Source organism: Bombina bombina, chromosome 6 (assembly GCF_027579735.1).
Source record: "Bombina bombina isolate aBomBom1 chromosome 6, aBomBom1.pri, whole genome shotgun sequence".
Taxonomy (NCBI): domain Eukaryota; kingdom Metazoa; phylum Chordata; class Amphibia; order Anura; family Bombinatoridae; genus Bombina; species Bombina bombina.
Genome location: NC_069504.1, coordinates 900,377,809 through 900,403,780, shown reverse-complemented (window position 1 = coordinate 900,403,780; position 25,972 = coordinate 900,377,809). Strand labels below are relative to the sequence as shown.

The following is a 25,972-nucleotide window of genomic DNA, read 5'->3' as shown; positions in this document are numbered from 1 at the left end:
AGTGAGGGAGGGTTTATCAGATGGAGAAATTTCTGATACAGGAAGAATTTCTCAGCAGGCAGAACCTGATGTTGTGACATTTAAATTTAAATTAGAGCTTCTCCGCGCATTACTTAAGGAGGTGCTATCTACTCTGGATGATTGTGACAATCTGGTCATCCCAGAAAAATTGTGCAAAATAGACAAGTTCCTAGAGGTCCCAGTGCACCCTGATGCCTTTCCGATACCTAAAAGGGTGGCGGACATAGTGAATAAGGAGTGGGAGAAGCCAGGCATACCTTTTGTCCCTCCTCCTATATTTAAGAAATTGTTCCCCATGGTCGACCCCAGGAAGGACACATGGCAAACAGTCCCTAAGGTCGAGGGGGCGGTTTCTACACTAGCCAAAGGCACGACCATTCCCATTGAGGACAATTGTGCTTTCAAAGATCCTATGGATAAAAAATTGGAGGGTTTGCTTAAAAAGATTTTTGTACAGCAAGGTTACCTCCTTCAAACTATTTTGTGCATTATTCCTGTCACTACAGCGGCGTGGTTCTGGTTCGAGGAACTGGAAAAGTCGCTCAGTAGGGAGACTCCGTATGAGGAGGTCATGGACAGAATTCACGCACTTAAGTTAGCTAATTCCTTTATTTTAGACGCCGCTTTGCAGTTAGCGAGGTTAGCGGCAAAAAATTCAGGTTTTGCAATTGTGGCGCGTAGAGCGCTCTGGCTAAAGTCTTGGTCGGCAGATGTTTCTTCCAAGACAAAATTGCTTAATATCCCTTTCAAAGGTAAAACCCTTTTTGGGCCAGATTTGAAAGAAATTATTTCAGACATCACTGGGGGAAAGATAGGCCTTTCAAGGCTAAGAATAAGTCCAATTTTCGTTCCTTTCGCAATTTCAGGAACGGACCGGCTTCCAACTCTGCAGCCTCTAGACAAGAGGGTAACGCTTCCCAGACTAAACCAGCTTGGAAACCAATGCAAGGCTGGAACAAGGGTAAACAGGCCAAGAAGCCTGCTGCTGCTACCAAAACAGCATGACGGGGTAGCCCCACGATCCGGGACCGGATCTAGTAGGGGGCAGACTCTCTCTCTTTGCTCAGGCTTGGGCAAGAGATGTTCAGGATCCCTGGGCACTAGAAATAGTCTCTCAGGGTTATCTTCTAGAATTCAAGGAACTACCCCCAAGGGGAAGGTTCCACATGTCTCACTTATCTTCAAACCAAATAAAGAGACAGGCATTCTTACATTGTGTAGAAGACCAGTTAAAGATGGGAGTGATACACCCAGTTCCAACCGTGGAACAAAGTCAGGGGTTTTACTCAAATCTGTTTGTAGTTCCCAAAAAAGAGGGAACTTTCAGACCAATTCTGGATTTAAAAATTCTAAACAAATTCCTCAGAGTTCCATCGTTCAAAATGGAAACCATTCGAACAATTTTACCTACAATCCAGGAGGGTCAATATATGACTACTGTGGACTTAAAGGATGCGTATCTTCACATTCCTATCCACAAAGATCATCATCAGTTCCTAAGGTTCGCCTTTTTGGACAAACATTATCAGTTTGTGGCTCTCCCATTCGGACTAGCCACTGCTCCCAGAATTTTCACAAAAGTGCTCGGGTCCCTTCTATCGGTTCTAAGACCAAGGGGCATTGCAGTGGCACCTTATCTGGACGACATTCTAATTCAAGCGTCGTCTCTTTCCAAGGCAAAGGCTCATACAGACATTGTTCTAGCCTTTCTCAGATCTCACGGGTGGAAGGTGAACGTAGAAAAGAGTTCCCTGTCTCCGTCAACAAGAGTTCCCTTTTTGGGAACAATAATAGATTCTTTAGAAATGAAGATCTTCTTGACAGAAGTCAGAAAGTCAAAGCTTCTAAACGCTTGTCAAGTTCTTCACTCTATTCTGCAGCCTTCCATAGCTCAGTGCATGGAAGTAGTAGGGTTTATGGTTGCAGCAATGGACATAGTCCCTTTTGCTCAAATTCATCTAAGACCATTACAACTGTGCATGCTCAAGCAGTGGAATGGGGACTATACAGACTTGTCTCCAAATATTCAAGTAGACCAGATGACCAGAGACTCACTCCGTTGGTGGTTGTCCCAGGATCACCTGTCTCAGGGAATGAATTTCCGCAGACCAGAGTGGGTCATTGTCACGACCGACGCCAGTCTATTAGGCTGGGGCGCGGTCTGGGATTCCCTGAAAGCTCAGGGTCTATGGTCTCGGGAAGAGTCTCTTCTCCCGATCAACATCCTGGAACTGAGAGCGATATTCAATGAGATTCCAGTCAGACAACATGACGACTGTAGCTTACATCAACCATCAGGGGGGAACAAGGAGTTCCTTGGCGATGAGAGAGGTATCCAAAATCATCAAATGGGCGGAGGATCATTCCTGCCACCTATCTGCAATCCACATCCCAGGAGTAGACAACTGGGAGGCGGATTATATGAGTCATCAGACTTTCCATCCGGGGGAGTGGGAACTCCACCCGGAGGTGTTTGCCCAGTTGACTCAATTATGGGGCATTCCAGACATGGATCTGATGGCGTCTCGTCAGAACTTCAAGGTTCCTTGCTACGGGTCCAGATCCAGGGATCCCAAGGCGACTCTAGTGGATGCATTAGTGGCGCCTTGGTCGTTCAACCTAGCTTATGCGTTTCCACCGTTCCCTCTCCTTCCCAGGCTTGTAGCCAGGATCAAACAGGAGAAGGCCTCAGTGATTCTGATAGCTCCTGCGTGGCCGCGCAGGACTTGGTATGCAAACCTGGTGAATATGTCATCGACTCCACCATGGAAGCTACCTTTGAGACAGGATCTTCTAGTACAAGGTCCATTCGAACATCCAAATCTAGTTTCTCTGCAGCTGACTGCTTGGAAATTGAACGTTTGATTTTATCCAAGCGTGGGTTTTCAGATTCAGTGATAGATACTCTGGTCCAAGCCAGAAAACCTGTGACTAGAAAGATTTACCATAAAATATGGAAAAGATATATCTGTTGGTGTGAATCCAAGGGATTCTCCTGGAGTAAGATTAAAATTCCTAAGATACTCTCCTTTCTCCAAGAAGGTTTGGATAAGGGATTGTCAGCGAATTCTCTAAAAGGACAGATTTCTGCTTTATCTGTCTTGTTACACAAACGACTAGCAGCTGTGCCAGATGTACAAGCTTTTGTACAGGCTTTGGTCAGAATCAAGCCTGTTTACAGACCCTTGACTCCTCCTTGGAGTCTAAATTTAGTTTTGTCAGTTCTTCAAGGGGTTCCGTTTGAACCCTTACATTCCATAGATATCAAGTTACTATCTTGGAAAATTCTGTTTTTGGTTGCTATTTCTTCTGCAAGAAGAGTTTCGGAATTATCTGCTTTGCAGTGTAATACACCCTATCTGGTGTTCCATTCAGATAAGGTCGTTTTGCGTACTAAGCCTGGTTTTCTTCCGAAGGTTGTTTCCAACAGGAATATTAACCAGGAAATAGTTGTTCCTTCTCTGTGTCCGAATCCAGTTTCAAAGAAGGAACGTTTGTTACACAATTTAGATGTAGTTCGTGCTTTAAAGTTCTATTTAGAAGCAACTAAGGATTTTAGACAAACCTCATCTTTGTTTGTCGTTTACTCTGGTAAGAGGAGAGGACTAAAAGCTACGGCTACCTCTCTTTCTTTCTGGCTGAAAAGCATTATCTGATTGGCTTATGAGACTGCCGGACGGCAGCCTCCTGAACGAGTCACAGCTCACTCCACTAGAGCTGTGGCTTCCACATGGGCCTTCAAGAACGAGGCTTCTGTTGATCAGATATGTAAGGCAGCGACTTGGTCTTCTCTGCACACTTTTGCCAAATTCTACAAATTTGATACTTTTGCTTCTTCGGAGGCTGTTTTTGGTAGAAAGGTTTTGCAAGCCGTGGTGCCTTCTGTTTAGGTAACCTGATTTGCTCCCTCCCTTCATCCGTGTCCTAAAGCTTTGGTATTGATTCCCACAAGTAATGGATGACGCCGTGGACCGGACACACCAATGTTGGAGAAAACAGAATTTATGCTTACCTGATAAATTACTTTCTCCAACGGTGTGTCCGGTCCACGGCCTGCCCTGGTTTTTTAATCAGGTTTGAAAAATTTCTTTCTCTATACACTACAGTCACCACGGCACCCTATAGTTTCTACTTTTTTTCTCCTAACCGTCGGTCGAATGACTGGGGGGGCGGAGCCTGAGGAGGGGCTATATGGACAGCTTTTGCTGTGCTCTTTGCCATTTCCTGTTGGGGAAGAGAATATTCCCACAAGTAATGGATGACGCCGTGGACCGGACACACCGTTGTAGAAAGTAATTTATCAGGTAAGCATAAATTCTGTTTTAAACAAAAAAAACGCAATTACGATTTAATCGTGATTTTATTAAAAATTACTATAACACCTTAATTTTTCAATAAAATGTTTATTTAACACTACAGAATCTTACTGTACATGTTTCTCAATGTCCAATACACTCTTGGAGCATAAAACTACAAACCACAAAATAGTTAAAATAAAATTAGCTAGTGCTGCCTGTGCTGTGGTTACATAGATAGTAGAAAGTCAGTTTATTTAACAGTACACTACAGAATCTTGCTGTACATGTTTCTCAATATTCAATACACTCTTGGAGCATAAAAATACAAACCTCAAAAGAAGTTAAAAAGAAAAAGTCAGTAAGGCACTATAAAGTATTTGTACAATACTCACTTTATTGCTCACAACTTTGAGCTGTCCCACCGCCACACCACCGCTTGACCACCCCCACACCACTCCCCGATGACTCCCACACACTCTTCAATCTCTTCCAAAATGTCTGTTTCGCAGGCATTCTCAGGTCCGTCCACGGCCGCACACTGGTCCGCCTCTCATCCTCCCTCTCCACCTCCGTTTTCAGGACTGAGGATTTTTTTTTTTTTTTAAATTGCGTGCAGCCCTAGTATGCATACATACAGTTTATAGTACAGTATATACACTGCTCAAAAAAATAAAGGGAACACTTAAACAACATAATGTAACTCCAAGTCAATCACACTTCTGTGAAATCAAACTTTCCACTTAGGAAGCAACACTGAGTGACAATCAATTTCACTTGCTGTTGTGCAAATGGGATAGACAACAGGTGGAAATTGTAGGCAATTAGCAAGACACCCCCCAATAAAGGAGTGGTTCCACAGTGGTGACCACAGACCACTTCTCAGTTCCTATGGTTTCTGGCTGAAGTTTTGGTCACTTTTGAATGCTGGCGGTGCTTTCACTCTAGTGGTAGCATGAGACGGAGTCTACAACCAACTCAAGTGGCTCAGGTAGTGCAGCTCATCCAGGATGGCACATCAATGCGAGCTGTGGCAAGAAGTATTGCTGTGTATGTCAGCGTAGTGTCCAGAGCATGGAGGCGCTACCAGGAGACAGGCCAGTACATCAGGAGACGTGGAGGAGGCCGTAGGAGGGCAACAACCCAGCAGCAGGACCGCTACCCCCACCTTTGTGCAAGGAGGAAAAGGAGGAGCACTGTCAGAGCCGTGCAAAATGACCTCCAGCAGGCCACAAATGTGCATGTGTCTGCTCAAACGGTCAGAAACAGACTCCATGAGGGTGGTATGAGGGCCCGACGTCCACAGGTGGGGGTTGTGCTTACAGCCCAACACCGTGCAGGACGTTTGGCATTTGCCAGAGAACACCAAGATTGGCAAATTCGCCACTGACGCCCTGTGCTCTTCACAGATGAAAGCAGGTTCACACTGAGCACATGTGACAGACGTGACAGAGTCTGGAGACGCCGTGGAGAACGTTCTGCTTCCTGCAACATCCTCCAGCATGACCGGTTTGGCAGTGGGTCAGTAATGGTGTGGGGTGGCATTTCTTTGGGGGCCGCACAGCCCTCCATGTGCTCGCCAGAGGTAGCCTGACTGCTATTAGGTACCGAGATGAGATCATCAGACCCCTTGTGAGACCATATGCTGGTGCGGTTGGCCCTGGGTTCCTCCTAATGCAAGACAATGCTAGACCTCATGTGGCTGGATTGTGTCAGCAGTTCCTGCAAGACGAAGGCATTGATGCTATGGACTGGCCCGCCTGTTCCCCAGACCTGAATCCAATTGAGCACATCTGGGACATCATGTCTCGCTCCATCCACCAACATCACAATGCACCACAGACTGTCCAGGAGTTGACAGATGCTTTAGTCCAGGTCTGGGATGAGATCCCTCAGGAGACCATCCGCCACCTCATCAGGAGCATGCACAGGCATTGTAGGTAGGTCATACAGGCACGTGGAGGCCACACACATACACTACTGAGCCTCATTTTGACTTCTTTTAAGGACATTACATCAAAGTTGTAGTGTGTTTTTCCACTTTAATTTTGAGTGTGACTCCAAATCCAGAACTCCATGGGTTGAAACATTTGATTTCCATTTTTTAATTTTTGTGCGATTTTGTTGTCAGCACATTCAACTATGTAAAGAACAAAGTATTTCATTAGAATATTTAATTCATTCAGATCTAGGATGTGTTATTTTAGTGTTCCCTTTATTTTTTTGGAGCAGTGTATATATGCATGTATATCATATGCCTTTAACACATATATATGCCTTTAAGAGTATTGCCTTTAATAAATGTTACACTTGTATTTCACTTGTCTGTTCCATTCTCGAGCACTGTTCTTTTCGAGAAAGAGTGGGATGGCACATTCCAAGAGAGATAGCGCAAAGCACTAGTGTGCGGATATTCGATTGTTATGAGAACACTCTTGTTTTGCTAAGTTAGCTAAATGAAATAATATGATTGACATAACATCAGACACACCTGCTAAACTGTAGATTTAATTATAAATATTGCTGAGAAGAAGGTAGGAGTCTTTTAGGTAGCATCTTGGAGAGATATCAGATAAAGCACCTGTGGAATCTGCATGTGTTCCCCTGAATAATGACTCTGAATGTAGCTACGATCATCTGCCTTTGCAGCTTAGAGCCTTAATGCACTCCTAAGCAGTATACAACTGGTGGGCCAGTATACATAGCCGCCAATCACATGTTGTGTCTTGTTAAGGACCAGCTTAGCAGAGCACCTGCTGTAGGAGGTTAATTATATGTTTAACTCCTTTTGTGGGGTTAAAATAAAAATATAGCTACTGAGAGACATTGATATAGTATTAAAGTCCTCTAATTAAAAATGTTATTATTGCATTATCATTTCCCTTTAATGGAAAATTGACAAGAATAAGCATAACTTGTAATGACAATTGCAACAGTTATCACAATAGATTTCTAATTCATGGTTATACTTAAAGGGATACTGGACCCAATTTTTTATTTCATGATTCAGATAGAGCATACCATTTTAAGCAACTTTCTATTTTACTTCTAGTATCAATTGTTCTTCATTCTCTTGCTATCTTTATTTGAAAAACAAGAATGCAAGGTTAGGAGCCAGCCCATTTTTTATTCATCACATGGGTTACACTTGCTGATTGGTGGCTAAATGTAGCCACCAATCAGCAAGCACTATCCAGGGTCCTGAACCAAAAATGGGCCGGCTCCTTAGCTTAGAGTCTTGCTTTTTCAAATAAAGATACCAAGAGAACGAAGAAAATTTGATAATAGAAATAAATTAGAAAGTTGCTTAAAATTCCATGCTCTATCTGAATCATGAAGAAAAAAAAATTGGTTGTAGTATCCCTTTTACAGACATTTGATGTTAATATTATGGAAAGACAGTTCTGTGGGTGAGTAAGGAATAAACCCTCTGTTCTTTATAATCCTATACTAGTTGCTCACAATTAATTATCCCCCCTCAGCTACCGCATGAAAAGATCATTAGAGGAAACACTGTCGCTAACTTGGCTGTGCTGCCTGCCTCACACCGTATGGACGCATCTCTTCCCCCGCCACCTGTACAGGAAAAGGACGTACAGACAGGTAAGTGTCACAGGGCTATATTACAATGCTGTAGAAAACCATTTCTCTCAAATTATCCTTTAAAGAATTAGTGAAAAATAATTTGAAAGCTTTTCTAAATTAATCGAAAACAGAGAGAACCATCATTTCTCTTGTCTTCTCTCACTGCAGCCTATCCTCTACATAAACCATGACACAATAGCCCAGTGGCATATTTAGGTTTCATGCTGCCCTAGGCACACAAAATTCTGGTTTGTGTCTATTTTTAAAAAAAATAACTGCACAAAGCAGTTTTAAGGGCTTCAAGTTTGCGGATGTGGTGTGTTAGAAAAAAAAGCGGCACTGAAAAGTGCCTTTACGTTGCGGTCTATGGGGACTGTGTTATCACTGTTAATATATATTTATATACACATATAAACACATAAATATATATTCTATGTACATACGTTGACAAGGGCAATATAAAGGCAAGCTCCTCTTATTTTAGGCTTTGTAATATTGGTATATATCAACTTAATTATTGTTATCTCAGTCGAGGAGTGGTGCTAACATTATTTTTTGGTTATACAAAAAACTAGGGAAAAGATTTCACAAACAGAAAATGCTTGTAAGCACTCTATGCCCAGTCTAATATTGGAGACGAGAAAATATGTAATAAAATATAACTTTTATTTAAATTATTAAAAGATGGGTAAACAGAAAAAAACATTAAAATCCCTATCATGAGCAAATGGTTGTGTAATATTAATGTGTCCCTGAATACTGGGCTATCTGGCCTTCTATTATAATTATTATATCAGGAGACACTCTTATTTTAGTACTGTACTTAAAATTTCAAGCACTATATAGTTCTAGTACAGGAGATAGTTTTATTGCTGAGCCAGTACTACCTCTGAAAGGCAGTTATATTGCTTAGTGATATTCCCTCTGACTGAAGCTGTATGTTAAAGGAACGGTATTATATGTATTTGTGTAGTGTAAATACCTCTAGAATCCAATAACATACAAAGCAGTTATTTTGTTATATATTCATAATATGTATATATGACTGTTCACACTAATGGTTCAAATAACCCTAATATTCCAAACCTTTGCAAGGATAGTTATGCTAATTGTACCAATGGATTGTGGTTATTTGCCACACCTAAATTCTAGTGGTAATTTCACCTATAAGATTGGATATTATATATCAGGTAATGGCCATAATATTCCCATTCACTATGGTGTGCGTGATTAAACGTTTATATTATATCTCCTTCACATTATTGCTCACAATTCCAAATGGATATGTTACTATTTCACCCATTAGTTCATTATATATTGTGTTGGTTTGTATATGGTCAACTACAATCCCCAGCACAAATAATTAGATACAATACGGCAAGTTTATGTTGTTTTATTTCGTATATCGATAGTATCAACTGTTGGATGACAGAAATATTATTAAAAGTAAATTAAATGTTATATATTATGTATTGGCAACAATGTTGCCATCCACAATTGCATACGTTATTAACCATTAGTATTATATATCCTTAACAATCGTGTTAACAGTTCCAAGCTAGTATGCGACTATTTTACACATTGTATATATACTGTTAGCTAAACATCCCCAGTACACGTAAATTATATTGCAATGCTTGCTATCCTCACTAATTCCTTTATTACCAAAATAGGGATGTTGGTGTAAACCAGACAACTATTTGTGATTACTATGTGTTTTGTACTTAGCGTGAACAGTTCTAATACTTTTTATATGATTTTAAACAACAATTCCTCGAGAATTATAAATATGTGCTGTTTGGATTACTACTAACAGTAATTATGCTCTCGCTATTGCGGCTTCGGTAAATAATATTGCAATGCTTGCTATCCTCACTAATTCCTTTATTACCAAAATACTGATGTTGATGTAAACCAGCCAACTATTTGTGATTACTATATGTTTTGTATTTAGCGTGAACAGTTCTAATACTCTTTATATATTATAGTTGCTTCATATGAATAAAAGCTGAATTGGCATCTTTTATCTGTAAATGTCTACAATGGCAGATGCTGGCTCCGTGCACATGAAACGCGTCAGGGGGGTTGTGTGGGACGATGGGGTCCCAATTTGTGTAATTTTAACAATATCAGAGCAAGTGGTGGTAATTGAACACGTCACTATATTATTTAAGTAACCGTAGGAACTTATGTGCACAGAGCCAGCATCTGCCATTGTAGACATTCACAGATAAAAGATGCCAATTCAGCTTATATTCGTATGAAGCAACTATAATATATAAAGAGTATTAGAACTGTTCACGCTAAGTACAAAACATATAGTAATCACAAATAGTTGGCTGGTTTACACCAACATCCCTATTTTGGTAATAAAGGAATTAGTGAGGATAGCAAGCATTGCAATATTATTTACCGAAGCCGCAATAACGAGAGCATAATTACTGTTAGTAGCTATCCAAACAGCACTTATTTATAATTCTCGAGGAATTGTTGTTTAAAATCATGTAAGTAGACACATTTATTGCTCAATCAAGGAGCACTATTGTAATCACGTAACTGCATAACGCAAACCTATCGTACTGCACCTTTACGTGTACTGGGGATGTTTAGCTAACAGTATATACAATGTGTAAAATAGTTGCATACTAGCTTGGAACTGTTAACACGATTGTTAAGGATATATAATACTAACGGTAAATAACGTATGCAATTGTGGATGGCAACATTGTTGCCAATACAAAATATATAACATTCAATTCACTTTTAATAATATTTCTGTCATCCAACAGTTGATACTATCGATATACGAAATAAAACAACATAAACTTGCCGTATTGTATCTAATTTCTCCAACATTGGTGTGTCCGGTCCACGGCGTCATCCATTACTTGTGGGAATATTCTCTTCCCCAACAGGAAATGGCAAAGAGCACAGCAAAAGCTGCCCATATAGCCCCTCCTCGGGCTCCGCCCCCCAGTCATTCTCTTTGCCGCTCTGAACAAGTAGCATCTCCACGGAGATGGTGAAGAGTATGTGGTGTTTGTTATTTTAAAATAGTGCCGGTTTGTACTATTTACTCTAAAACAGAAAAGGATAAAGAGTTCTGTTTAAAAGAGGAGTATGATTTTAGCAGCAGTAACTAAAATCAATTGCTGTTCCCACGCAGGACTGTTGAGCCCAGAGAACTTCAGTTGGGGGGAACAGTTTGCAGACTTTTCTGCTCAAGGTAGTCCAATTTCTAACAAGACTGTGTAATGCTAGAAGACTGTCATTTTCCCTCTTTGGGATCGGTAAGCCATTTTCTTAGACTCTTAACAGAATGAAAGGCTTATTATGGGCTATATACTGGTGACACTCTTGTGGGCTAAATCGATTGATTTATTTAAGTATTTTATGAGGTTTGAAGTGATTTTCATAACTTTTAGCGTGTGGGAACGTTTTTAGGCGCCAGGCATTAGTTTAGACACCTTCCCAGTCAGGAAGGGCCTTTCTCTATAGTATGCAGAGCCTCATTTTCGCGCCATAATTGCACAGTTTCTTTTGGATGCAGTGCATGCAGCTTCATGTGAGAGGGTCTGGTGGTCATTGAAAACGTTCCTGGAAGGCTTATTTGGGTATCGTATAACCCCCAAGGACAGGTGAAGTCGCAGCAAACGCTGTGGCTGGGACTGTAGTGGAGTTACAATTGTAAATTGATAAAACAGTTCCGTTTTCCTCATTTAAGGGGTTACAAGCTTGAAAATTGGGGTGCAATACTTTTAAAGCATTAAGACACTAGGGTGAAAATTTGGTAAAGATTGGATATTTGCTTCATAGTTTTTCACACATTTAGAAATAAAGTGTGCTCTGTTTAAAATTTAAAGAGACAGTAACGTTTTTTTTGCATTATTACCCTGTGTAAGCCTGTCTAACATGTCTGTACCTTCAGATAGAACATGTTCTGTATGTATGGAGGCCAAGGTGGTCCCCCCTTCAAATGTATGTGATAATTGTGCCATGGCATCCAGACAAAGTAAGGACAGTACTGTCACATTTAATAAGGTTGCCCAAGATGATTCCTCAAATGATGGTAGTGGGGATAGTTCTTCATCCTCTCCTTCTGTGTCAATACCAGTTATGCCCGCGCAGGCGACCCCTAGTACATCTAGCGCGCCAATGCTTGTTACTATGCAACAATTAACGGCAGTAATGGATAATTCCATAGCTAATATTTTATCCAAAATGCCAGCATTTCAAAGAAAGCGTGATTGCTCAGTTTTAAATACAGTGGAGCAGGAAGGCGCTGACGATAATTTATCTGTCATACCCTCACACCTGTCAGAAGTGGCAGTGAGGGAGGGTTTGTCGGAGGGAGAACTTTCTGATTCAGGAAGAATTTCTCAACAGGCAGAACCTGATGTTGTGACGTTTAAATTAGTTTAGTTAGAACATCTCTGCGCATTACTTAAGGAGGTACTAACTACGCTGGATGATTGTGACTCTTTGGTCATTCCAGAAAAATTGTGCAAGATGGACAAATTCCTAGAGGTCCCGGTGCACCCTGATGCCTTTCCGATACCTAAAAGGGTGGCGGACATAGTGAATAAGGAGTGGGAGAAGCCAGGCATACCTTTTGTCCCACCTCCTATATTTAAGAAATTGTTCCCTATGGTCGACCCAAGGAAGGACACATGGCAAACAGTCCCTAAGGTTGAGGGGGCAGTTTCCACGCTAGCCAAACGCACGACTATTCCCATTGAGGACAATTGTGCTTTCAAAGATCCTATGGATAAAAAATTGGAGGGTTTGCTTAAAAAGATTTTTGTTCAGCAAGGTTACCTCCTCCAACCAATTTCGTGCATTATTCCTGTCACTACGGCGGCGTGTTTCTGGTTCGATGAACTAGAAAAGTCGCTCAATAAGGAGACTCCATATGAGGAAGTCATGGACAGAATTCACGCACTTAAGTTAGCTAATTCCTTTATTTTAGATGCCGCTTTGCAATTAGCAAGATTAGCGGCGAAAAATTCAGGGTTTGCAATTGTGGCGCGCAGAGCGCTCTGGCTAAAGTCTTGGTCGGCGGATGTATCTTCCAAGACAAAATTGCTTAATATCCCTTTCAAAGGTAAGACCCTTTTTGGGCCAGAATTGAAAGAAATTATTTCAGACATCACTGGGGGGAAGGGCCATGCCCTCCCACAGGATAGGCCTTTCAAGGCTAAGAATAAGTCCAATTTTCGTTCCTTTCGTAATTTCAGGAATGGACTGGCTTCTAACTCTGCAGCCTCTAGACAGGAGGGTAACGCTTCCCAGGCTAAGCCAGCTTGGAAACCAATGCAGGGCTGGAACAAGGGTAAACAGGCCAAGAAGCCTGCTGCTGCTACCAAGACAGCATGAAGGGGTAGCCCCCGATCCGGGACCGGATCTAGTAGGGGGCAGACTCTCTCTCTTTGCTCAGGCTTGGGCAAGAGATGTTCCGGATCCCTGGGCACTAGAAATAGTCTCTCAGGGTTATCTTCTAGAATTCAAGGAACTTCCTCCAAGGGGGAGGTTCCACATGTCTCGCTTATCTTCAGACCAAATAAAGAGACAGGCATTCTTACATTGTGTAGAAGACCTGGCAAAGATGGGAGTGATACACCCAGTTCCAACAGTGGAACAAGGTCAGGGGTTTTACTCAAACCTGTTTGTGGTTCCCAAAAAAGAGGGAACTTTCAGGCCAATTCTGGATTTAAAAATTCTAAACAAGTTTCTCAGAGTTCCATCGTTCAAAATGGAAACCATTCGAACAATTTTACCTACAATCCAGGAGGGTCAATATATGACTACCGTGGATTTAAAGGATGCGTACCTACATATTCCTATTCACAAAGATCATCATCAGTTCCTAAGGTTCGCCTTTCTGGACAAACATTACCAGTTCGTGGCTCTCCCGTTCGGTTTAGCCACTGCTCCCAGAATTTTCACAAAGGTGCTAGGGTCCCTTCTGGCGGTTCTAAGACCGAGGGGCATTGCAGTAGCACCTTATCTAGACGACATTCTAATTCAAATGTCGTCTCTTTCCAAGGCAAAGGCTCATACAGACATTGTTCTAGCCTTTCTCAGATCTCACGGGTGGAAGGTGAACGTAGAAAAGAGTTCCCTGTCTCCGTCAACAAGAGTTCCCTTTTTGGGAACAATAATAGATTCTTTAGAAATGAAGATCTTCCTGACAGAAGTCAGAAAGTCAAAGCTTCTAAACGCTTGTCAAGTTCTTCACTCTATTCTGCAGCCTTCCATAGCTCAGTGCATGGAAGTAGTAGGATTGATGGTTGCAGCAATGGACATAGTTCCTTTTGCTCGAATTCACCTAAGACCATTACAACTGTGCATGCTCAATCAGTGGAATGGGGACTATGCAGACTTGTCTCCACAGATTCAAGTAGACCAGGTAACCAGAGACTCACTCCGTTGGTAGTTGACTCAGGATCACCTGTCGCAGGGGATGAGTTTCCGCAGACCAGAGTGGGTCATTGTCACGACCGACGGCAGTCTATTAGGCTGGGGCGCGGTCTGGGATTCCCGGAAAGCTCAGGGTCTATGGTCTCGGGAAGAGTCTCTTCTTCCGATAAACATTCTGGAACTGAGAGCGATATTCAATGCTCTCCGGGCTTGGCCTCAGCTAGCGAAGGCCGGATTCATAAGATTCCAGTCGGACAACATGACGACTGTAGCTTACATCAACCATCAGGGGGGAACAAAGAGTTCCTTAGCGATGAGAGAGGTATCCAAGATCATCAAATGGGCGGAGGATCACTCCTGCCATCTATCTGCAATTCACATCCCAGGAGTAGACAACTGGGAGGCGGATTATCTGAGTCGTCAGACTTTCCATCCGGGGGAGTGGGAACTCTACCCGGAGGTCTTTGCCCAGTTAACCCAATTATGGGGCTTTCCAGACATGGATCTGATGGCGTCTCGTCAGAACTTCAAGGTTCCTTGCTACGGGTCCAGATCCAGGGATCCCAAGGCGACCCTAGTGGATGCATTAGTGGTTCAACCTAGCTTATGTGTTCCCACCGTTTCCTCTCCTTCCCAGGCTCGTAGCCAGGATCAAACAGGAGAAGGCCTCTGTGATTCTGATAGCTCCTGCATGGCCACGCAGGACTTGGTATGCAGACCTGGTGAATATGTCATCGGCTCCACCATGGAAGCTACCTTTGAGACAGGATCTTCTAGTACAAGGTCCATTCGAACATCCAAATCTAGTTTCTCTGCAGCTGACTGCTTGGAAATTGAACGCTTGATTTTATCCAAGCGTGGGTTTTCATATTCAGTATTAGATACTCTGGTTCAAGCCAGAAAACCGGTGACTAGAAAGATTTACCATAAAATATGGAAAAAATATATCTGTCGGTGTGAATCCAAGGGATTCTCCTGGAGTAAGATTAAAATTCCTAAGATTCTTTCCTTTCTCCAAGAGGGTTTGGATAAAGGGTTGTCAGCGAGTTCTCTAAAAGGACAGATTTCTGCTTTATCTGTTTTGTTACACAAACGACTGGCAGCTGTGCAAGATGTACAAGCTTTTGTACAGGCTTTGGTCAGAATCAAGCCTGTTTACAGACCCATGACTCCTCCTTGGAGTCTAAATTTAGTTCTTTCAGTTCTTCAAGGGGTTCCGTTTGAACCTTTACATTCCATAGATATCAAGTTACTATCTTGGAAAGTCCTGTTTTTGGTTGCTATTTCTTCTGCTAGAAGAGTTTCTGAATTATCTGCTTTGCAGTGTGATCCACCTTATCTGGTGTTCCATTCAGATAAGGTTGTTTTGCGTACTAAACCTGGTTTTCTTCCAAAAGTAGTTTCTAACAAGAATATTAACCAGGAAATAGTTGTTCCTTCTCTGTGTCCGAATCCAGTTTCAAAGAAGGAACGTTTGTTACACAATTTAGATGTGGTCCGCGCTTTAAAGTTCTATTTAGATGCAACAAAGGATTTCAGACAAACCTCATCTTTGTTTGTCGTTTACTCTGGTAAGAGGAGAGGACAAAAAGCTACTGCTACCTCTTTTTCTTTCTGGCTGAAAAGCATCATCCGATTGGCTTATGAGACTGCCGGACGGCAGTCTCCTGAACGAATCACAGCTCAATCTACTAGGGCTGTGGCTTCCACTTGGGCCTTCAAGAACAAGGCTTCTGTTGAACAGATATGTAAGGCCGCGACTTGGTCTTCTCTGCACACTTTTGCCAAATTCTACAAATTTGATACTTATGCTTCTTCGGAGGCTATTTTTGGGAGAAAGGTTTTGCAAGCCGTGGTGCCTTCTGTCTAGGTAACCTGATTGGCTCCCTCCCTTCATCCGTGTCCTAAAGCTTTGGTATTGGTTCCCACAAGTAATGGATGACGCCGTGGACCGGACACACCAGTGTTGGAGAAAACAGAATTTATGCTTACCTGATAAATTACTTTCTGCAACGGTGTGTCCGGTCGACGGCCTGCCCTGGTTTTCTCTTGTTAAGTGTATCCAGTCCACGGATCATCCATTACTTATGGGATATATTCTCCTTCCCAACAGGAAGCTGCAAGAGTCCACCCACAGCAAAGCTGCTATATAGCTCCTCCCCTAACTGCCATTACCAGTCATTCTCTTGCAAGTCTCAACATAGATAGGAGGTTGTGAGAGTCTGTGGTTTTTTATACTTAGTTTATTTCTTCAATCAAAAGTTTGTTATTTTTAAATGGCACCGGAGTGTGCTGTTTATCTCAGGCAGTATTTGGAAGAAGAATCTGCCTGCGTTTTTTCTATGATCTTAGCAGACGTAACTAAGATCCAGTTGCTGTTCTCACACATTCTGAGGAGTAAGGTACTTCAGAGGGGGAATGGCGTGCAGGTTTTCCTGCAAATAAGGTATGTGCAGTAAAATATTTTTCTAAGGAATGGAATTGACTAAGAAAATACTGCTGATACCGAAGTAATGTAAGTACAGCCTTTAAATGCAGTGAAAGCGACTGGTACCAGGCTGATTGATAGAGATATATGCTAAGGTATGTGCAGTAATATATTTTTCGAAGGAATGGAATTGACTAAGAAAATACTGCTGATACCGAAGTAATGTAAGTAAAGCCTTAAATGCAGTGATAGCGACTGGATCAGGCTTATTAATAGACATACATACTCTTATAAGAATGTGTTTTAAAACGTTTGCTGGCATGTTTAATCGTTTTTTAACATATGTTTGGTGATAAAACTTATTGGGGCCTAATTTTTCCACATGGCTGGCTTAAATTTTGCATAGAAACAGTTATAGGGAAGGTAATCCACAGCTCAGCTGTGGCAGTTTTGTTGTGTCTGTTTAAAAAAATGTCGTCTTTTTTTTTTTTTTATCTGTTTTTTGCATTAAGGGGTTAATCATCCATTTGCAAGTGGGTGCAATGCTCTGTTAACTTATTACATGTACTGTTAAAATTTTGTTTGATTTACTGCCTTTTTTCACTGTTTTTCAAATTTTGACAAAATTTGTTTCTCTTAAAGGCACAGTAACGTTTGTTATATTTGCTTGTTAACTTGATTTAAAGTGTTTTCCAAGCTTACTAGTCTCTTTATTAGTTCTAACATGTCTAACATAGAGGAGGCTCTGTGTTTATTATGTTTAAAGCCATGGTGGAACCCCATTTTAGAATGTGTACCAGATGTACTGATTTCATGTTAAACAATAAAGATCATTTTTTGTATTTAAAAACATTATCACCAGAGGATTCTGTCGAGGGGGAAGTTATGCCGACTAACTCTCCCCACGTGTCAGACCCTTTGACTCCCGCTTTAGGGACTCACGCTCAAATGGCGCCAAGTACATCAAGGGCACCCATAGCGTTTATTTTACCAGAGGATTCTGTCGAGGGGGAAGTTATGCCGACTAACTCTCCCCACGTGTCAGACCCTTTGACTCCCACTCCAGGGACTCACGCTCAAATGGCGCCAAGTATATCAATGGCGCCCATAGCGTTTATTTTACAAGACATGGCAAAGGTTGTGTATAATACACTGGCAGCAGTATTAGTCAGACTACCTGAAATTAAAGGAAAGCAAAACAGCTCTGGGGGTAGATACAGAGCATACAGACGCTTTAAGAACCATGTCTGATACTACCTCACAATATGCTTAGTCTGTGGGTGATATTTGTGACTCAGGGAAGATGATTTAACCTGATTCTGATATTTCTACATTTAAAATTTATGCTTGAGAACCTCCACTTGTTGCTCAGGGAGGCTTTAGCTGTTCTGAATGAATGTGTACAATCGCAGTGCCAGAGAAATTGTGTAGACTGGATAAATAATATGCAGTGCCGGTGTGTACTTATGTTTTTCCAATACCTAAAGAGGTTTACTAAAATTTTTCATAAGGAATGGGATAGACCAGGTGTGCCGTTCTCTTCCCCTCCTATTTTTTAGAAGAATGTTTTCTAATAGTTGCCACCACACAGGACTTATGGCAGACAGTTCCTAAGGTGGAGAGAAGAGTTTCTACTCTAGCTAAGCGTACCACTACCTCTGGCGAGGACTGTTGTGCTTTTTTAGATCCAATGGATAAAAAATGTTTATTCAACAAGGTTTTATCCTGCAGCCCCTTGCACGCATTGCTCCTGTCACTGCTGCTGCGGCGTTCTGGTTTGAGTCTCTTGATGAGGCTTTACAGGCTCCATTGGATGAATATATTTGACAAGCTTAGAGCACTTAAGCTAGCCAATTCCTTTGTTTTCTGATGCCTTTGTTCCTTTGACTAGACTAACGGCTAAGAATTCTGTTTTTTACTATACTGGCGCGCAGAGCGCTATGGCTTATATCATGGTCAGCTGTCGTGACTTTAATAAATAATCTACTTAAATTCCCTTCAAGGGGCAGACCCTATTCAGGCCTAGTTTGAAGGAGATTATTACTTATATCACTGGAGGAAAAGATCATGCCCTTCCTCAGGACAGGTCCAAATCAAGGGACAAAAAAGGCCTAATTTTCATGCCTTTCGAAAATTCAAGGCAGGTGTGGCATCAACTTCCTCTAAGGCAAAATAAGAGGGAACTTTTGCTCAGTCCAAGGCGGTCTGGAGACAACCGGACCTGGAACAAAGATAAGCAGGTCAAGGAGCCTGCTGCTGCCTCTAAAACAGCATGAGGAACGGACCACTATCTGGTAACGGATCCTATAGGGGGCAGACTTCATTCTTCGCCCAGGCGTGGGCAAGAGATGCCCAGGATCCCTGGGCATTGGAAATTATACCCCAGAGATATCTTCTGGATTTCAAAGCTTTCCCCCCCCCAAAAAGGGGAGTTTTTGCCTTTCACATTTATCTGCAAACCAGATAAAGAAAGAGACATTCTTGCATTGTGTACGTGACCCATTCAGTTCCAATAGAGGAACAGGGACACAGTTTTCCTCAAATCGGTTTGTGGTTCCCAAGGAAAGGAAACCTTCAGACCTATTTTGGATCTAAAAGATCTTAAACAAATTCTTTAGAATTCTATCATTTAAGATGGAAACTATTCGTACCATCTTAACTATGATCCAGGAGAGTCAATAGAGGACTACAATGGATTTGAAGGATGCTTATCCTCACATTACGATGCATAAAGATCACCATCGGTTTTTCAGGTTTGCCTTTCTAGACAGGCATTACCAGTTTGTAGCTCTTTCCTTTGGGTTAACTACAGCCCCTAGAATCTTTATGGAGGTTCTGGGGTCACTTTGGCGGTCCTTAGGCCGCGGGGCATAGAAGTGGCCCCTTATTTAGACGACATCCTGATACAGGCATTTCTGAGATCGCATGGGTGGAAAGTGAACAAGGAAAGAGTTCTCTATCCCCAATATCAAGGGTTTCCCTCCTAGGGATTCTGATAGATTGTGTAGAAATTAAAATTTACCTGACGGAGTCCAGGTTGTCAAAGTTTCTAAATTTCTGCCGTGTTCTTCATTCCATCCGCGCCCTTTGGTGGCTCAGTACATGAATGTAATCAGCTTAATGGTAGCGGCAAGGGACATAGTACCGTTTGCACGCCTACATTTCAGACCACTGCAACTATGCATGCTCAGCCAGAGGAACGGGGATTACACAGATTTGTTCTCCTGTTAAATCCGGACCAAGAAACCAGAGATTCTCTTCTCTGGTGACTATCTCGGGTCCATCTGCCCAAGGGTATGACCTTCCGCAGGTCAGATGGGACAATTGTTACAACAGATGCCAGCCTTTTAGGTTGGGATACAGTCTGGAACTCCCTGAAGGCTCAGGGATAGTGGACTCAGGAGGAGACCCTCCTTCTAATGAATATTCTGGAACTGGGAGCGATATTCCATGCTTTTCAGACTTGGCCTCAGTTAGCAACTCTGAGGTACATCATATTTCAGTCGGACAATATCACGACTGTGGCTTACATCAACCATCAAGGGGGAACAGAAGTTCCCTAGCAATGTTAGAAGTCTTAAAATAATTCACTGGACAGAGACTCACTCTTGTCTAAAAGCTATCCCTATCCCAGGTGTTGAGAACTGGGAGGCAGATTTTCTAAGTCGTCAGACTTTTCATCCGGGGGAGTGGGAATTCCCTCCGGAGGGGTTTGCACAAGATCAAGCAGGAGAGTGCTTTGGTGCTTTTGACAGCGCCTGCGTGGCCACGCAGGACCTTGTATGCAGATCTGGTGGACATGTCATCCTTTCCACCACGGTCTCTGCTTCTGAGACAGGACCCTCTACCTCAGGGTCTTTTCAACCATCTAAATATAACTAATCTGAGATGGACTGCCTGGAGACAGAACGCTTGATGTTATCAAAGCATGGCTTCTCCGAGTCAGTAATTGATACCTTAATACAGGCATAAAAGCCTGTCTCTAGGAAAATTTAACATAAGATATGGTGTAAATATCTTATTGTTATGAATCCAAGGGTTACTCATGGAGTAAAGTCTGGATTCCCAGGATATTATCTTTTCTCCAAGATGATTTTGAGAAAAGGGTTGTCAGCTAGTTCTTTAAAAGGACAGATTTCTACTCTGTCTATTCTTTTGCACAAGCGTCTGGCAGGTATTCTAGACGTTCAGGCATTTGGTCAGGCTTTGGTTAGAACCAAGCCTGTGGTTAAAAATTTTGCTCCGCCATGGAGCTTAAAGCTGGTTCTTAAGGTTCTTCAAGGAGTTCCATTTGAACCTTTTCATTCCATAGATATCAAACTTCTATCTTGGAAAGTTCCTTTTGGTAGCTATTTCCTCGGCTCATAGAGTCTCCGAGTTATCTGCGTTGCAATGTGATTCTCCTTATCTGGTTCTCCGTACGGATAAGGTAGTCCTGTGTACCAACCTGGGTTTTTACCTAAGGTGGTATCTAACAAGAATATCACTCAAGAGATTGTTGTTCCATTCTTGTATCCTAATCCTTCTTCAAAGAAGGAACGTCTATTACACAATTTGGACGTGGTTCGTGTTTTAAAGTTTTACTAACAAGCTACTACAGATTTTCATCAAACATTCACCTTGTTTGTTGTCTATTCTGGACAGAGGAGAGGTCAAAGGACTTCAGCAACCTCTCTGTCTTTTTGGTTAAAAAGCATAATTAATTTAGCTTATGAGACTGCTGGACAGCAGCCTCCTGAAGGGATTACAGCTCATTCTACTAGAGCTGTGGTTTTCACTTGGGCCTTTTTTAAATGTGGCTTCTGTTGAACAGATTACAAGACGGAGTCTTGGTCTGCGTTTCATACTTTTTCAAATTTAACAAATTTGATACCTTGCTTCTTCGGAGGCTATTTTTGGGAGAAAGGGTTTTTTACAGGCAGTGGTAACTTCCGTTTAAGTACCTGCCTTGTCCCTCCCATCATCCGTGTACTTTAGCTTTGGTATTGGTATCCCATAAGTAATGGATGATCCGTGGACTGGATACACTTAACAAGAGAAAACATAATTTATACTTACCTGATAAATTTATTTCTCTTGTAGTGTATCCAGTCCACGGCCCGCCCTGTCACTTTAAGGCAGGTAATTTTTCCATTAAACTACAGTCACCACTGCACCCTATGGTTTTCCTTTCTCTGCATGTTTTCGGTCGAATGACTGGTAATGGCAGTTAGGGGAGGAGCTATATAGCAGCTTTGCTGTGGGTGGACTCTTGCAGCTTCCTGTTGGGAAGGAGAATATATCCCATAAGTAATGGATGATCCGTGGACTGGATACACTACAAGAGAAATAAATTTATCAGGTAAGCATAAATTATGTTTTTTAATCAGGTTTGAAAAAATTTCTCTCTATACACTACAGTCACCACGGCACCCTATAGTTTCTCCTTTTTTCTCCTAACCGTCGGTCGAATGACTGGGGGGCGGAGCCCGAGGAGGGGCTATATGGGCAGCTTTTGCTGTGCTCTTTGCCATTTCCTGTTGGGGAAGAGAATATTCCCACAAGTAATGGATGACGCCATGGACCGGACACACCGTTGGAGAAAGTAATTTATCAGGTAAGCATAAATTCTGTTTTTTTTTTTTCACAATTCACATCTCACATTATTTTCTCGACAGTTAGAAGGTGGTGGGTGTTTCTCAAAACACGCAAAATACTTAATACTCTAACAGAAAGCATACGCAGTAAGCAGCATAATGTGATTTATATTGGCTGCAGGATTTAATTTTTAAAGTGCTGCTATCCTCGCTCTATGGAGCCAAGTGTCCCTTTCCAGTGAGCTCCATTAATTTAAATAAGAGCCATCTCACAGGGACTGCTCCCTTTTGTACAATAATTCCACCACGGCAGCCCCTGCGAGGGTCAGCGTGAAAAACCATGTTTGATCTGGCGAGGTTTATATAATCGACTCCTTAGTCTTGAAAACCTTTAAATAAGTGATATTAAGATTGGCTTTAAAAATAAGATGTAAAGAATGTTAAAACAGTCTTGTTCTACAGGTAGAGAAGAAAGTATTTAAATATTTAACTATTCTTGGGATAGCCCTATTCTTACCCCCCATTTAAAAATACAATTAAATTTACTCCGCAAAGTTGCTTAACTATAATTTTATATTGTAATATATTTTTAAAACACTTCACACATACATACATATGTGCACACATATATACATACACATATATCTACACACATACAAATATATATACACAAATAAACCTTTGAGCCATTCCCAGTCCAACACCTTGTCATATACCATGGAGCCAATTTATCAAAGGTCTTGCGGACCTGATCCGACAGTGCGGATCAGGTCCGCAAGACCTCGCAGAATGCGGAGAGCAATACGCTCTCCGTATTCAGCATTGGACCAGCAGCTCACAAGAGCTGCTGGTGCAACGCCGCCCCCTGCAGACTCACGGCCAATGGGCCGCCAGCAGGGAGGTGTCAATCAACTCGATCGGGTTGAATTCCAGCGATTCCTGTCCGCCTGCTCAGAGCAGGCGGACAGGGTTATGGAGCAGCGATCTTTAGACAGACTCGCCAGAAACACGGGCCCACAAGCTCCGTTTGGAGCTTGATAAATGGGCCCCCATTTCTCTTTAAATTACAGTTAAAACATTTATTTCAATTAAATGAAATACCTTATTTTAATATATCAAACATGTTTTTTTATGCATATACTCTAGCATTAACACTTTACTTCCGGTCTCCAAGAGCGCTACATTTTTCAGCAGCACACATAACTCACCACTTTTTTCATTTATTTGTAACACTAGATTGTGCACTATTTTGTAACAAAGTAAGAAAAAAAATCTGTATATTTGTCAAAAATTGTCATCTCACTAATGAAAGACTGGTGAAAATGTTTGCTGTAGCTTGCATATTTTGTTTGGATCTTTTGAACATACCTGCAAAACATCAGAATTGTAATACAAGTTATACCCATGAAACACCCATGGAACGCTATATTTTTACTATGCATTGCAAGAAGCATTTGGAATGTTGTAATATAATGAATTAATAATTATTTTCTTTAAAGGGACACTGAACCCAAATTTTGTATTTCATGATTCAGATAGGGCATGCAATTTTAATCAACTTTCTAATTTACTCCTATTATCAATTTTTCTTTGTTCTTTTGCTATCCAGCCAGCCCATTTTAGGTTCAGCACCATGGATAGCGCTTGCTTATTGGAGGCTGAGATTTACCCACCAATTAGCAAGCATAACCCAGGTTCTCAACCAAAAATGCTCCGGCTCCTATGCATCACATTCCTGCTTTTTAAATAAAGATAGCAAGAGAACGAAGAAAAATTGATAATAGTAGTAAATTAGAAAGTTGCTTAAAATTGCATGCTCTATCTGAATCATGCAAATTTAATTGTTTAGTGGCCCTTTAATTTAAAATAAAGTTTTGTGCAATGAACATTTGCATAAATCAATATTTAAATGTATTATTTGGTAATCAGGCCCATAAGGATTTATGCTAGCCCTTAGGTGCACACAGCAAGGGTCAGGTATATATAGAAACATAGAATTTGACGGTAGATAAGAACTAAAAGGCCCATCAAGTCTACCCCTATTACATATTACTGTTTTCTTAGGATAGCCTTATGCATGTCCCAGGAATTTTTGGATTCTTTTACAGTCTCTGTGTTTACCACCTCTATTGGATTTTAATTCCATGAATCCACCGCCCTTTCTTTAAAAAATGATTACTTACATTTTTCCTGGCTCTGGTGCCCTCTAACATAAGATTGTGATCCCTTGTTTTGGTATTTCTTTTTTTGTGGAAAATGCTTTCAGTTTCCACTTTATTAAGTCCCTTCATATATTTGAAGGTTTCTACCTCTTTCCCTTCTCTAAACTATACATATTTAGATTGTTTCTTTGTATGTTTTATATTTTAGGCCATGTACCATTTTAGTAGTCCTCCTTTGGAGAGTGTCTAGTTGATTTATATACTTCTGGAGATATGGGGGCCGAATTATCATGGCCCGAATTGGGCCAGATACCCCTGTTTCAGCGCGAGCCTTCAGGAGTTAGACCGCTGCTTCTTAACTAGTCCACTGCCTCTGAGGCTGCGGACATCAATCCGCCCAATCGTGTACGATCGGGTTGATTAACACCCCCTGCTAGCTAGCAAATCTGCAGGGGGTGGCATTGCACAAGCAGTTCTGATGAACTGCTTGTGCAAAGTTAAAAGCCTACAGCGTATGCTACAGCGGATCATGTCCACCAGACATTGATAAATCTGCCCTATGGCCTGCAGAACTGCACACAATATTGCAGATGAGGCCTAAAAATCTGCTATATTTGCAATCTGCAAGTCTAATCTCTTGGCATCCCCACTAGCCATTATGCTTTTCTCCATTCAACTATATTCTGTCTTATGTATCTGTCATGCCACCATCGGGTATTGAACTCTGGTCTCCCATGTTGTGTCCCACTTAGGGTTGCCACCTCAGCCATGTTTTCTTGGATACTTATGAGTTACACATGCTGCAGGGTGTGCAGGGAGGAACATGTATTGTGTTTCTGGACAGCACTATTTATATTCCTCCCTGCACACCCTGCAGCATGTGTAACTTATACGTGTTCTGTATTTTAAGGGACGGGTGGCAACCCTAGTCCCACTGCCTTTTCTCTGAGCCACCTGAGGGCTGTAATTATGAAAGTAGCAGTGAACCCTTGCATCACACACATAAGGCTGTTAATATGCTTTTTTTGCAAATCAGCCTTCACACGTGATTTTGAACACTTTATATCATTAAACATGCACTGTCCAATTGGGAAGTAGATAGCTTTACACCGTTATAATATTACTACAAGCTTTAGATCATCAGGCCCTTAGCAGGAAGTATTTATAAACGAATGAGCATTAGTGCACAACTAATATGGGTAAATGTACTTCATTTTATTTCAGGTAAATAAAAAAGATCCTACATATTTAATGGACCTTTACAAACTGGATACATTTTATAAGCATTATTGTTGAGGTTAATCCCCCACCTCTCTCTAGCCATGGGTGGCACCATGTTGAAATCTATCTTTCACTACATTCCAGAGCGAACCTGTTTGCACATGTGCAGCAACTCTTCCTCAGATACCTGTACTTGAACCTAGGTTCCAGAATGTCACCATTCACGATTAGATGGCCGTGCATGAAATGTATTTAGTGCTGTGT

At 41.6% G+C, this 25,972-nt stretch overlaps 1 protein-coding gene across 1 annotated transcript in view; it reads left to right on the top strand.

Moving 5' to 3' along the window:
- Positions 1–25,972, top strand: part of IQCH (IQ motif containing H) — a 369,607-nt gene that overhangs the window by 93,664 nt on the left and 249,971 nt on the right. Inside the window, exon 6 of the mRNA XM_053719577.1 lies at positions 7,799–7,919. Within this exon, the coding sequence (XP_053575552.1) occupies positions 7,799–7,919 (121 nt within the window). The remainder of the gene's footprint in view (positions 1–7,798; positions 7,920–25,972) is intronic.